Genomic DNA, 14503 nt, shown 5'->3' on the forward strand with positions numbered 1-14503 from the left:
TTTTTTTTTTTTTTTTTTTTTTTTTGTCTTTAGAAACCTGGTTGTCCAATTACAATAGTTAACAATTTAAGCAAATTTCTCCTAGTTAGATCTTCTCAAAACTCTGCATTTTCCAGCCAATTGAACAGCATTCTATAAATACTTGGGATCAATAAAACAACATAAAATCAGTATTTTATGAATGTGGACCACTGACAACCAGACTTCAACTATCTGAGATCATAGCAAAAGCTTTCATTATCCTTATTTTGTTTCACTCGCAGAGCACCAGTAGTTAATGTTGACTGCATCACATGAAACTTTTAACATGAAACATCCTTGACACCGTACAACACCTCATGTAGTAACAAAGCAGCTGAGAAATCCTCATAACAAGTTACCTTCATAAACCTGAGGAACCAGTGATTAAATCAACTATACTCTGATAAAATGTTATAATTCTTTTTGTCCCCCATTTGTGGTGCCCCCTAAATGGATGGTGGCCCTAGCATTTGCCTATACTGCCTCTGCCATGAGCTGACCTTGCTCATGTCATGCCACTATCAAAGTCTGAACCTTTTATTTTGAAATCAACTTTTTTGGATGGTTTTACCTTTGTTTACCATTGCTTCTTTTTTTCCCTCCAAGAATCAACTAAAAATATTTTTGTTGCACACTGTCATTTCAACCAGTGATTCCCAATCTTTTGTACCTGTGTACCCCCTGAGACATTTTGTCATATGTACCCCCTCAGTCAACCATAATGATGATTCTCCAAAACTGTAATGTACAACAACTGATAATTAAATGAAAATTGTTTATTTAACCTCTTTAACTTGAACATTTAGTTCTCAGGCATTTTATTCATGTCAACTCAAATTACACATAAAGATAAATATGTTGCCTTGAAATAAGTAATTGAATAAGTAATTAAATAAATAAATACAAAAATAATAATAAATCTGCCTTTGTTATGACAAAAAACTGCAGCTCAATTGAACAAATTCCCTCTAAACAGACATTTAAACTTAAAAAATTTAAGAATGAACTACTTGAAAAAATAATATTCACTCACTGTCTTCGTTTTACTTTGTTTTCATCACTCAGCTGAGCTTTAGTGAGACACCTGAGCTTGGTTGTGTTTGATAAGCTTTGATAGAACTGAAGGCAGTGTGGAAAAAGCTGTTACCAAGCTGTTCTCCACCCAGTTTGTTGTTCACAGACTGGATGTTGACTGTACTTTTATTTCCTCTTTTTTGGTTGTTAAAAACTTGGTTTATTTTGCATTTGATTTCTTCATAAAGCATAACATATCTAGGGTTCAATAAAATTTGTTTGATTTTTTTCCCCTCAAATTCCATTTTTATTTTTCTGAATTCCCCTTTTAAAATATTACTTTCCTGAATTCTGCTTTTTCATTCTAACCATATTTATGAACCTAAAAAGTGTGTAATTATAAAGTGATTTCAACAAATGAATAGCCACACAATTATAATTTAATGGCTGTTATTTCATTTTTACAAATATAGACCTCCCCTGGGCAGCACGGTGGCTCAGTTGGTAGAGCTGATGCCTCTCAGCAACAATGTCACCGGTTCAAATCCCAGTCCGGGGACCTTTCTGGGTAGAGTTTGCATGTTCTCTCCGTGTATGTGTGGGTTCTCTCCGGGTACTCCGGCTTCCTCCCACAGACCAAAAACATGACTGTTAGGTTAATTGATAACTCTAAATTGTCCCTAGGTGTGAGTGAGAAAGTGAATGGTTGTTTGTCGCTATGTGTGTCTCTGTGATGGACTTGCGACCTGTCCAGGGTGTACCCCGCCCCTCGCACTGTGAGGCACCAGTGACCCACACAACCCTGAAAAGGAAAAAGCGTGTACAGAAAATGGATGGATGGATAGACCTCCCTCTCACCCAGGTTGCTTTATCAAAAAATAAAGCGTTTTAAATTTTTTCTAAAGAAATAGCTGACTCTGCAGCAACAAAATCTTGGATTAACTGACACCTCACATGTGAGTGTTGAGTTTGCAGGTGTGTGTCTCACTCATCTCTTTCTGATGTGACTCACTCAGACAGGAAGTGGTCCTCACACCATCCAGCTGATCGTGTGCTGACGAAACTTATAGAAAAGTTGTTCTCCAGATAAGTAAATAATCGCTGGTGTACTGTTCTGCCCTAAACTTAAAACATATTGTTGGAGGACAGAGTTTCAGCGAGACTGTGTATTATTTAAAAAAAAAAATTAAAAGTTGCATTTGCATCTACCGTCCACATGCAGATAAAGCTTTTGGAAAGGGAAATTCAGATTCTTTTCATTTCAAAGTAGAGATGAAATAAAAAAAAAAAATCAGAAACAACATCAAAACTCAGTTTTTGAGTGTACTTACTTGTATACATCTTTAACAAAGGTGAGGGGTGGACTATAGACAAAACAATCAAGTTTCAGCATCTTCATCACAAAAAACAGAGCAATTACCTCAGGATGAAAGAACCAGATGAAAAAAAAAACATTTTTTTTGTAACTTTGTCAATTGGAAATATTTTCAGTAGTTTGTTTACTTTAAATCACATTTAAAATTTAAATAAAAGCAAGGTTGTAAGGCAACAACACAAAGACTTCCAAAAAGGATGAATACTTTTGTGAGGCACCATGGGCCTGATATACTAAAAGTTTGCATGTATAAAACAAAGTTGGCACTTTGATGATTTGTAATCCTTCAAGCAACAATAGGCACATCATTTCAAAGGTTTTGCTGTTCTTTACATAGCAGCATTCTGGCCCACACAACGCAGGTGCCCAGATCTACTTACCAGAGGTGGTTCATCCATAGGCCAGCACCACATAAATATAATTTCTGTATTAATTACTTCACTCAGCTACATTTGAAATCCCATCTGATACTGAGTTAAACCCCCAAGAAAAACTTTAGATCAGAAACTATGGCAGTGACTGAAAAGTGGAACAAATGATGAGCTAAAATCCCAGAAAAGATGAAAAAGAACAAGTCAGACACCGCCGTGCAGATCCAGCTGACAACAAAATCCCCACACCCTAAGGTCTTTTTAGCCTTAACTAATAAAGGAAAATGCAGTGAACTGCCCATTTTTAAGACATCTAATTTGGTTCCAAGTGAAAAATAAGCAACAGCTTCATCTCGCCGTGTTAGTTGTGTTTGTTTGGAGAGGTTGAACTGAAAACTAGACATCAAAAGGAAAAATAATGATTTGATCCCCTGCTGATTTGTCAAGTTTTCTTACCGAGAAATGAAAAGAAATTTTTGTGAAAAACAAATATATCAACTAAATATCCAGAAGAAAAATCATGCTTTACATAAAAGCTACAAAATGATTGGCATTGTGTGACATTGGTATTTGAAATATAACTGGTGGTGAATAGTTTGTTGGCGACATGTTTCATGTAAGACCAGATTTGTCCACTTTACAGAAGGGATTTTGGCCCACTCTTCTTTCTTTACAGAAACTCTCTAAATTCTTTAGGTTTCATAGCTGCTGCTTAGAAACTGGAAGCTTAGCTCCCCTTCACATATTTTCCACTCTCTGTGTGTGTGTGTGTGTGTGTGTGTGTGTGTGNGTGTGTGTGTGTGTGTGTGTGTGGGTGTGTGTGTGTGTGTGTGTGCGTGTGTCGGCAGAGCAGTAGTGCAGCAGAGAGCAAGGAGGAGGGACCTGTATGCTGTGTTTGTTCAAAAGTCCACTGTTCTCTCAAAACTCCCAACTGCAGCTTTAAGGCTCAGTTAGTCTTGCTTCAGTGTCACGCAGGTGTGTGTGCAAACCTGAGCCTTTTCCTAAAAAAACAGCTGGCAGTACACTACATTACCAGTGGAATGTAGTAAAAAGGGAAGAAGAAGAAGAAAATTTTAAGAAACTGTAAGTAATATATAAAATATATGAATGAGAGAGCCACCACCTCCAGTAAAATGACTGGAACAGCTTTGTTTATTTCTGCCATGAACTTGCCTAAACCGATCTTGCATTGTTCTTTCATGTCTTACAACAAACAGACTCCTTTTTTTTTCTTTTTATATATTGCAGTTGCAATCTTCTTTTTTGAGATACTGTATATGCCATTTGCTTTTCTTTGTGATATCTCTTAAAATGATCATATTATTGCCAGTACAGGTGCATCGAAGACACTTTTGAAAGGAGTGGTGTGCGAGCAGACTGTGCTAAGTTATAAAAATTGGGAGGTGCATGACCACACGCCACAACACAATGCAGGGCCTTTGTCCTGCTGGAAGAGCCATCTTCAGTGTTTAGGCTGAGGACACGTTTTTTGATACATGGCCCTGCCCATTGGCCCCTCAACACAGTGAAACAAACCACTGGATAAATTCGAAACTATTTTAAAGTTCAGTTAAAATAGTTAAAATATGTAAGAAATGCACAGAACAAAACAAAGCTCTTCAATCTAAGTGATTAAACAATTTACATTAGGAGGAAATACATTTTGAGGCTGTTGATTTTTTTTAAATACAAAGGTTGCAGCCCTAATGAATGAGTTTAACCTTGTTTTCTTTAAGGTGGTGGAGAAGTAGAAATGGAAAAAAACTTGTGGACAAATGTTTTTTAAAAGCTTAAGCTAAGATTCTAAGTGTCTGAAAAGGGATTGGTTGATTGATTTTGTGTGCCTCATGGGCATATAACCAAACCTTTGGATCAAATACTTATTTCATCAAATCAATTTTTACATTTTATGTAAGGTATTTGTCTGGAATGTTTGATTGGTTGATTTTTGTCTTGCACAATTAAAAAAAAATCTCATTAAAATTAGAATGTGTTCATTTCTAATCCATATGTGTCACTCCTTGTATTAGTAATATCAATCACATAGCTGTAAACAAATTGACAAGAAAACTGCTAAAGCTAGTCTGCGCTGTTGTTTAAAAAGCAAAAAAAAAAAAAAAATCCATCTTTTATTAGTTTTAATCGATGCTTCAAAGAGCTGTATGAGGCCCCAGAGCCACAGGTTGCGGACCCCTGGACGGCACAAAACAAAGCCATCCAGACTAGATGGTCAATAAAGCAGGAGGGAACCTCTGGATGGAGACATCTGAACTTGTGAGGTCAAAACCATTTCGACAATATTAAATCAGAGTTCCAGCCTGCTTTTTTTTAAACACAGCATCTAACTGAGACACACAATCAGACAAGTGCCCTTCATTAAGATTGAATCATCAAGGAGATGTTTGAAATATTAGATATAGATATTTTAATCTCAAAAAAAACATTTGACTTAAATTCATTTGGAGAGATGAAGAATCCACTTTGTTAACACTTAAAACTGAAAAAAAATATTGTTACAAGTACAGCACATCTTTGCGTCTTTGATGGATTTAAAACAACAAAGAAAAGAATTCAACATGCAACGTATTTCATTTTAAGTAATACACATCTGTGAATTTTTACATGAAGGTTGAACAAACTGCCCACTTCTAGTAGAATAAAAAAAAATCATAACTTCACTCTTGTTTCTGGGGGGAAAAATAACTTTTTTTTTTGCAACGTAATCCCTCTGAATCATCTCGTCCCCGTCACAGCAGAGTGATAAATAAGTGACAGTGATGACAGATTAGGTGTTCAAATCCATGTGAAGTTCTTCAAACTGCTGGGATTAGTCAGGGTTGACCCTTCGTCGTCTACACTGATTTTCTAGGGACCTTTGATGAGTGTGTGTGTGTGTGTGTGTGTGTGTGGGCTGGGGGGGGGACTTCAGCCTTCACAACAAAGCACTGAATGAACAGTTTTTCCTAAACCAGTCTTTGGCTTGGTCATTAAGCTGTACAGGAGCAGGGTTGGGAGAGGGTGTAGAAAACATAAAGTGTGAAGTGAGGTTTGCTTTCTGAGAACAGAGACCAGAGTCATTATTGCGAGTCACATGATGTTTCTTGTGAGTCCCAGGTTGGATGGTTCCATAAATGGACAAATCACGCTTTGGGTTTGATTAGTGAGTCAGTTTGTCACTCCGTCAACTTGTACCCAGGGATGTTTCGTCGTTGGGTATAAATCTGGTGCATGCATTGGTGGTAAAGGCGGTGTGTTATTTTGAATCTTTCGTTATTTCTGTTGTAGACCACCAGTTCAGTCGCTTTGGCTAAGATTTTGTGGACCAAGCCCAGAGAAATTAGATATGGAGGGATTCTACAGGGTGTCGATGGATGACTCAACTTCTTGGATCGAGTCAAGTGTGTGCACAAATTAGGAGCTTTGTGTGGACATGATCTACTGTATCTTCACGTTAGTTACCAGGGAGTTCATAGCAGTCAACGTTTTGGGCAGTATTTCATAACAGTTGAGTCCCAACACAGTATTTCTGGTAGTTTCTCCGTACACTCATCCCTGCTTCTCAATAACAAGTCAAAAGATGTAGACGACTTCTGCCATTTTGAAATTTTATACATAATTTACCTCTTTGAAACAATGCATGCACCATATCCCCATACCCCATAAGTCAAAAAGTACAGTTTCTTTAACATTGTGAGAAGCCAGTGGTGCGTTCCAGTAGATTAAATGATCTACATTTAGGTTTTGATCATCTCTCAGTCACGGTGTGTAAACTACAAGCATGTTGTGCTGTACGAAATGCACATTAAACGTTCAGATTTGATTTTAAGTGTATTTTTATTTTTATTTTTTTCTATCTTGAGATGCAGTCATAAACTATTTGAGGTTATAGCCCAGAATGTCCTGTGTCTGATGCAGGATCAGTGTGTTTTTGAAGTGACATCTGGTTCAGTTTAGGGTTTTTTCCAGTTTCATGGAGCTTGGATCATCTTTTACATGGTCTTACAGTATTACCTGTTAATTTATGCTTGAAACACAACCATGTTAGATTTCTGGATTAGAGATAAAATGTATCAGTTCTGAGTTTCACTGTTTGACTTTGAGAAACGTCCTCATGACAGAGGCCTTAACATAACTTACTTCTGTTGGATTTACTGGAAATAATTTCAACTTTGTTTCTAATAACTTGAAATTTATTAAATCCTTTTAAATTTCCTGCTGTTGAATGATAAAAAGCATAATTCACCACACTGACACTCTGTCTGTTCATGTTCACAGAGATCTTGACTGAATAATCAAATCAAAGGTTAGCTTTAACACTTTTAACATAGCATTGTAGAATAGTTTAACATGAAACCACTCACACGGCTGAACTGTTTTAATCATGGCTGCTCAGTTAGAGCAAAGAGTTTTTAAAACATAATAAAACAGGTTAAAGGTCAAACGTTCACGCCTAAACAAATGGTGGCATCTGCAGAAATGTAATTGTATTTTTAAAGTAATGTTAGGGCTTTTTATTTCCAGCTTCCCGATTGTGACAGATTATTTGATGCTCCTTCGTGGAAGGCAGGAATGTATTGGGTACAACGCAGGCTAAGCTAGATACAAAATGAGTTGAGATGGTTACAGTCTGGCCATGGTGGGCATGAAGTGGGCTGAGGCAGGTACGAAGTGGACAGAAGCAAGAACAAAACTGGCTGAGGTATGAAATGGTCTGAGTACAGAGGGGGATGAGGTGAGAACTAAAAGAAATGTGGCAAATGGCCTTTTTTCCCCCACTAAAATCTAAGGATACATAGTGACCCAAGCTGCAAGGCTACAATTTGACGGCAGAACAATTTGACCTGAATTTGTTAAAACCTCAAAGTTTGGACTTCACATAAGTAAAAACAGGTGCCAATGTGTTCTGAGATAAAAACAGCAGAATCCAACCCACAGTGATTATTCCTCAGATCATCAACCTGGTCCAGTCTTATTGACAAGTTTCTGTTAGCGTTGCTATGAAATCTGGAACGGCTCTGTATACGTTAGTTCCAGATCATTTTAGAGAATGTGATGAGCACTATGAAGACCAGCCACTGCTTCATTTGTGTTTCTATCAGATTGTCAAAGCGTTGTGTTCAGAAATGCTCTGTGAACTAAAAAAAAACTACTTAAAAAAAAAACCCTCAAATTACTAAACTGTGCGCACTAAATGTCAAATATAAACCTAATGTCTGACTGGTTTTATTATTAACCTGAAGCATGAGTTTATGTGTTGTGTTCCTGATCTAAAGGTGATACAAGTTCAGTACAGCAATAAGACACACCCTGAAGGCACTCAGCCTCCGACGTCAAAGCGAATATATCAGGGTTTACAATAATAACTCATAAACAGAGGTGGAAAGTAGTGAATTACATTTACTCATGTTACTGTCTCTGAATATGAAATTTATGGACTTTTACTTTTGATTTATTTAAAATTCCACATTTTTTGGTATAATTTATTTAAAGTATTATACTTATCCCCATAGAAAATGTGTCTGGCCCAGTTCTGGCCTCAGTCAGTGTAGTTATAACAAAGAATGACGGCCCATTGGTGGTTCAGAAGTGGTTGGGCCAGCACCACATAAACCAAACCACAACGGGGCCAGTTATGGCATGCCATCCTAAAAACAGTGCTATTATTATTGCCAGACCTGGCCCACGTCCTATCTGCTATGTGGGTATTACATTTAAAACCCCATACATTGAATGTAACAATGTAAATAAAATCAGGAGAAAAAACAAGTGCAACATAACACCTGACTGGGTCTTTACAGTCAACTGGTGTGTGATTTGGCAAGAATGTTTCCGCCCATTCATCTGGCTGCTTTGTCTACTGGCATGGAGTGAAACTCAGCTCGTGCATTTGTTGGCACTTCACCTATTATCTGGCAAACAGCTAAACATCCACCATGACTTCAAGTTGAACTAAAGCAAATGAAATAAACTCCTGTTTAAGAGAAACTCGAATCATTTTAAAGAAAGGAAGCTGATTCATTCTGCTGTTAGCGGTAATATCGTTGAGAGGCATGCAGGGGTGAGTTTAAACAACAAGACTGGTATAGTTTTTTGAAAATGACTCAAACACCAATACCTGACACTGATAATATTGAATAGCTTTACATTGTTTTTAATTATGCAAATGAGATCATAAACAGAGAGCATCAATAACTCCCAAACTCACATCTAAAACCATGTCAGAGAATCAGGAAGTGGAAAAACTGACAGACTGGTCACATTAAAAACACAGCCTGATGAAAATTATTTTATTTATTTTACAGCTGTAATTGCAGTCTGTTTATGCCAGTAAAAACCAGCTATATTTAAACAGTAGCTGATTACTCATTAATGCTGAGTTTAATATTGTTTTTAAATTTTGTTGGGAAACAATGTCCCAGTAAAATTTGAACCAGAATTTTTTTATTAACAGTCACACCAAATCAGCCGCTGTATGAAAGTTAAAGTGGTAGTTTAATTATTTTAGTGTATGTATGAACAGTTTAAATGTTTTTTATTATATTTTGTACAATGTGCATATTGAAATCCATGAGATGCACAGTATGCGTGTATTCATGTTTTTAAGCACATTTTACATGTTTGCTGAAAGTTACGTGAATCCATTTAAACATGCAATCTGGTCAAAAGGAATGCTTTTTTCCTAAATTTTGAATCCATAAGTTAAATTTCATAAATCAAATCATAAAATGCAAATATATTCCTGAATAAACATTGTGCTGTTGGTAAGTTTGAAAAATAAAACACCAACATTTGATCAGTAAGTGTGGAACGCTGACTGGCTTTTTTAAATGACAATGATATTTTCAGTTTTGTAAGTTTATGATGTGCTTCTTTAAAATCTTCCAGCAGTGGATGGAATCATTATGATATATTCATGTTGCTTCAGTCTGATGTTTCTATTTGGGATCTCTTTAAGAAATGAATCACAGGCGTGCACAGGCAGAGCGGAGCTTCTTACTGACAGTTCAAACTGAAACTGAACTCCTCACCTGTTCTGGAGCAACAGGTGAGGAGTTGTCTCTGTTAGCATGGTGACTGAACCAGGCTAAAAAAATCCTCCTCTATGATTCTATAAACTCAGACTTTCAACTTAACATAGCAGCAAAACTGTTAACCTCACTTCCCAGTCCAGCCCTCTGCTGTTTCTCCTGGCATCAGATTAAAAAACTTTATAAAAAAAAAACATTAATTCTTTTATATAGAAATAAGACATGTTTTTATATATTTTTTGAATTCCCACACATTACCATCTTGCATTCCCATGCAAAAATTTAATATTTTGTATGAACTGCATTAAATCAGACTTTTATTTAGAAATATCTGGTTGGAAATTGATGGCGATATTGTGTAGCTTCGATTAAAATAAGTGCATATTATACACATCAATGCATGGCTGTGGCATATTTGTTTCCAAGCTGAATTAAATTAGTAGGCTAACTCCTGTGTAATGGTGAGCATGTGAATCTGTTAATAAACTGGCAGGCACAGCAGTAATAAATGGCTTTTGCAAGGGAATGCAAAAAGTATTTGCGAGTTAACTCAATAGCATCACGTGGGAATGCAAAAGAAAAGAACCGCCCCCCCACATGTCTTCTCGCAGACTCCGTAAAAAACATATATTATGGATTTAATTTTTAAAATATGATGTCAACTGTTTCCACTCAGCTGAATTAAATAAAGATAACACTTTATATTGACTGTAAAGGTAACGTAAAGTAAATGTGGTACCTTTACATAGTTCAGTTGTGTGGAATAAGTTGACATTATTTTTTTAAACTAAATCCACTATATCTCTTTTTTTAAATGTACTTCTTACTGTTTGTCTTCTCATATTGCTGTAAGTAAGAACTGTATCATTGCAACAAAAAATTAACTGTAATCAAAATCTAGCTCAGGGTGGTTTGTTTAGGAGTTTTTCTACCAGCAGTTTTTTTTTTTCAAAAAAAAAGTTCAGACCTGTGGTTCTGCGCTGAAATGACATATTTCTTTATTTTTAGTTGTTATAAATATGATAGGCTTGTTTTATTTTGCAACTGTATTTAAAATTATGAGTCTTTTTATTTAATTTTATCATTTGTTTGAGAAAAAAAAACATTTCCGTCTTTTGTGGACCGCAGGAGAAATCCCTCTTGTTGTAAGAAAAAGTAAGTACCTTCTACGAAATAATACATTTTTAATAACTTACTTTTTACTTTTACTGGAATAGAACCTTTTACAAGTATCTTTACTTGTACTTGAATAAAATTCCCACAAACTGTACTTTTATATGAATATGTTATTTTGGTACACTTTCCACCTCTGCTCATAAATAGGAAATTATTTTTTATTCCAGCTGAGGATGCAATACAAATGAAAATGACAAAAGGGACATTTTTTTGTACACCAAAGCTAGCACAAAAAATAAAATAAAATAAACTTCAGTTCAACATATTGCAACATTAAAGTGTCGGCTTCTGGTTTTCTAAGGGTTTCCTGTCTTTTTCTCCTTTAGGCCAAGCATGCACATCTGAGGATGGATCACTTACAGGATGGAAAATAATCCTTGAACCAAAATCGTACTATCAATAATCTAAGTGAACAGATAGCTTGCGATGTGATGTATCTCCTGTGCAGAGGACCGGAGCTCCTCTTCACGGTGATCCATGATGAGTATCAGCAGCAGCAGCTAACGTTTACAGCACATACAGAGTCTAAGTGGTTCAAATCAAACAGACATATCTACAGTCATAAATACAACACAAATAGAGATTTTTCTTCTTCTTTAGTTTCAGCAATGGACACATGAACAGTGAAACCTCCGTAAAGGTCTTCTTCCCAACCAAGATCCAGTCTATGTGTCTGATAGGGTGGGCTGGATCATGTGACTGGTGTTTATAGTGGCTAACAGCGATGTGCTAGGTGCAAGAGCAGGATGTGAGAAGCAAACTGTGCTGAAGGAGGAGGGGTGGGTTCAGGGATGTAGAGAGCTCACTTCCAGGAAGTAAAACAAGCAATCTTTTCTTTCATTTTTTTTCTTTCTTCCCTTTTTTAGATGGGCCAAGATCTGGGAGCAAACCAAGAATTGTTCTTCAGATTATAACAAGGCCGCCCTCAGCAGGCTGCAGACCAGGACAGGGATGACGAGTCCAGCGCTGGATGATATTCTTGTTCCTGTCCAGAGAAGAAACACAGGATAGAAACGTCACATTATTTCAGATGCTGTGGTTAAAAGGGGGACATTTATGCTGAAGAGGAAAAACTTTACAATCCTCAAACAGAAAAACAACAAGGTGCAGTTGATTTTCCTGCTGTTTAAACTCACAACCCACCAAAATGGTTTAAACATGCACAGGAATCAATTACTCCCGGTCAGGTTGCAGTGTCTCTTTGATCACCAACAAGACTTTTTTTTGAAACACTACTGACAAAGTACTTGTCACAGTACAGGTTGCATGCCTGAAGAGTGAAGAGAGCCAATGCAGTCAAAATACCAACACAACTTTGTCGTATTCTAAGCAACATATTGATGGATGAACTTTATGAGACGTGTAAAGAAGATCACAAGAGGCAGTAAGGCTGCTGCCAGTCATTGAAGACGTTATGGTAACCACACATCAGTGTCATTCTCCCTGATGGTCAAGTTAACAAGAGGCAGAACGAAAATGCCAAAAGTCGCTGTATGAAAACTCAGACCTTAAAAATTCTTGAACTCCGAGCAGCAGAAAACTCTGATTTAGATTTTTGTTTGTTTTTCTATGAACTGTGTGAGCTAGAGTGCTCTACAGTGGTCGGGGTTTTCTAATGTGTTTCCCTAAAATTCTGTTTTTCTCCAATGTTTTTTCCCCACAATTTATTTTATTATTTTTTTTTTTTTGCGAATTTTGTCTATGTTGTGCAACAAAAGTCATAGCACACAATTCCATTCCAGCAACTCAGGGCAATCTTTTTTTAATGAATAAAACAACAAAACATTTTACTACAGAACCATGTAACAGCTGGAAACAAACCTTCCCAAACTGCAGCTTTAAAAACTCTCCATATGTTCAAATCTAAACTTTTTTACTACTTTGGACTGAGAGGGGACACTTTGGTACCAACAGACATTTTATTCCAACATCTGTCCACAGACAGAACCATCATTAAGCTCAGAACGGACGGCACTCTGACTTTCATGTCATCAATGTTTTACTGCCCATTGGATGATCTCTGAGTGGACAAACCTGAACCTGTGGGAACTGACGATTTCAAACTATCTGCACACAGATCTGACTTTAAGGTTGAGAAACTGGATTCTGTCTAGGCATTTTCTGTGGCGATGTAGTCGAATAATAGTGGATCCAAGAATGTCTTTTACAACCAACATCAACCGCTGCTTCTGCCCTGACAAGCTTTTTAATGCTCTAAATGTTTTTTGAACATCTGACATGACTAATAGCAGTAAACCCAGCCTCTGCAGCTCCCCCATCTCTGAGAAACTGAACCAGGAAAGCACATGAAAACCTGAAAATCCTGAGCAACTGGACTGCGATTAACGAGTTTCTAATATTTGTTTAAATATCACAAAAATGCCTCAATAAAAAAGGTAAATGAATAAAATAAGGATACTGAGTGTGTGGCAAATTTTAAGGAGCACACATCACCACCTTTCATAGTTTTAGACTAATATGTTAAAAAAAGACAGCATTAGAACCCTTTTAGTCAAACTTAAAAAATAATGTGTGCTTGGTTTGTTGGTAACTAATGTGTTATGAATGACTCAACTACCACCACACTAAATTTTTATCTCGGTACCTGTAAGATCAGCAAAGATAAGGTCACTGAAGCTCATCCAATAGTTTTGCTAACAGACAAACAGGACTGACTTTGCCAGTTAATGACAAAGATGTTGTACATTCTGTTGCCCTGTAATTACAGTTTTTATTTAGGAAAGTTCATTTACTATCACACCTTATTTTAGCAAAACGTCTGTAGAATTGACTGAGTTCAGGGGCAGAGTCAAGAGGTGGCCCGAGGTGGCCATGTTCACCATAGAAAAATCTTTGGCCTCCCCAAAGTCCACCCCAACTGCCTCTTTGCCAGCAACACTTTGGAAATCCACTTCTACACGCAATTTCATTTCTAAATGAAGCCATTTCAGTTCAACTGCACTGCTCAAATAGATCATTCTCATGATGTAGTTCTATAGGGTGGTCACTGCTAGAGAAAGTTCAGTGAATTCTTGATTTTTACAAATTTCTCAGGATACTGATGAATTGTTAAAAAACTCAAATATTGGATGCGGCCCAGAAAAGACTTATCTTGGATTTAGGGGCCATCTTGATGTGGTAAGAACCAAAAAAAAAAAAAAATTTAATTAAAAAAAAAAACAAACGAGACTAACAGCTAGCAGCTAAACACCCAACGGTAGTGTAAAGTAAGCTGTTAGAAATCAAAACTGCTGCACTTCTGATGAAGCATAGTCACACGCCATTTTCTAGCTTGAAAACTCACAAAAAAGCACAAAAAATTACATTACAGAAAAAAGTACAACTAGAACTGCAAAGCAGTTATGACCGGGGTCCAAGCCCTTTTATGCATGTCAGCCTTTGTCATGTTGTTTGTAGCATATTGTTGATCTTTTAGCTTCTTGGACATTGATTTGAAACTTTGAATACTTGCTCAGAAAAAATAATTGGATACTTGACATGAGTTTGATGTTGATATG

At 36.7% G+C, this 14503-nt stretch overlaps 1 protein-coding gene across 1 annotated transcript in view; it reads right to left on the reverse strand.

The window, feature by feature from the left end:
* Nucleotides 1–5189: 5189 nt before the first annotated feature.
* The window catches only part of vstm2a (V-set and transmembrane domain containing 2A), a 129260-nt gene continuing 119946 nt past the window's right edge, over nt 5190–14503 (reverse strand). Inside the window, exon 5 of the mRNA XM_014002148.1 lies at nt 5190–11970. Within this exon, the coding sequence (XP_013857602.1) occupies nt 11894–11970 (77 nt within the window). The 3' untranslated portion in view covers nt 5190–11893. The remainder of the gene's footprint in view (nt 11971–14503) is intronic.

The sequence above is a fragment of the Austrofundulus limnaeus genome, unplaced genomic scaffold (genome assembly GCF_001266775.1).
Source record: "Austrofundulus limnaeus strain Quisiro unplaced genomic scaffold, Austrofundulus_limnaeus-1.0 Scaffold12, whole genome shotgun sequence".
In the NCBI taxonomy this organism is placed as follows: Eukaryota; Metazoa; Chordata; class Actinopteri; order Cyprinodontiformes; family Rivulidae; genus Austrofundulus; species Austrofundulus limnaeus.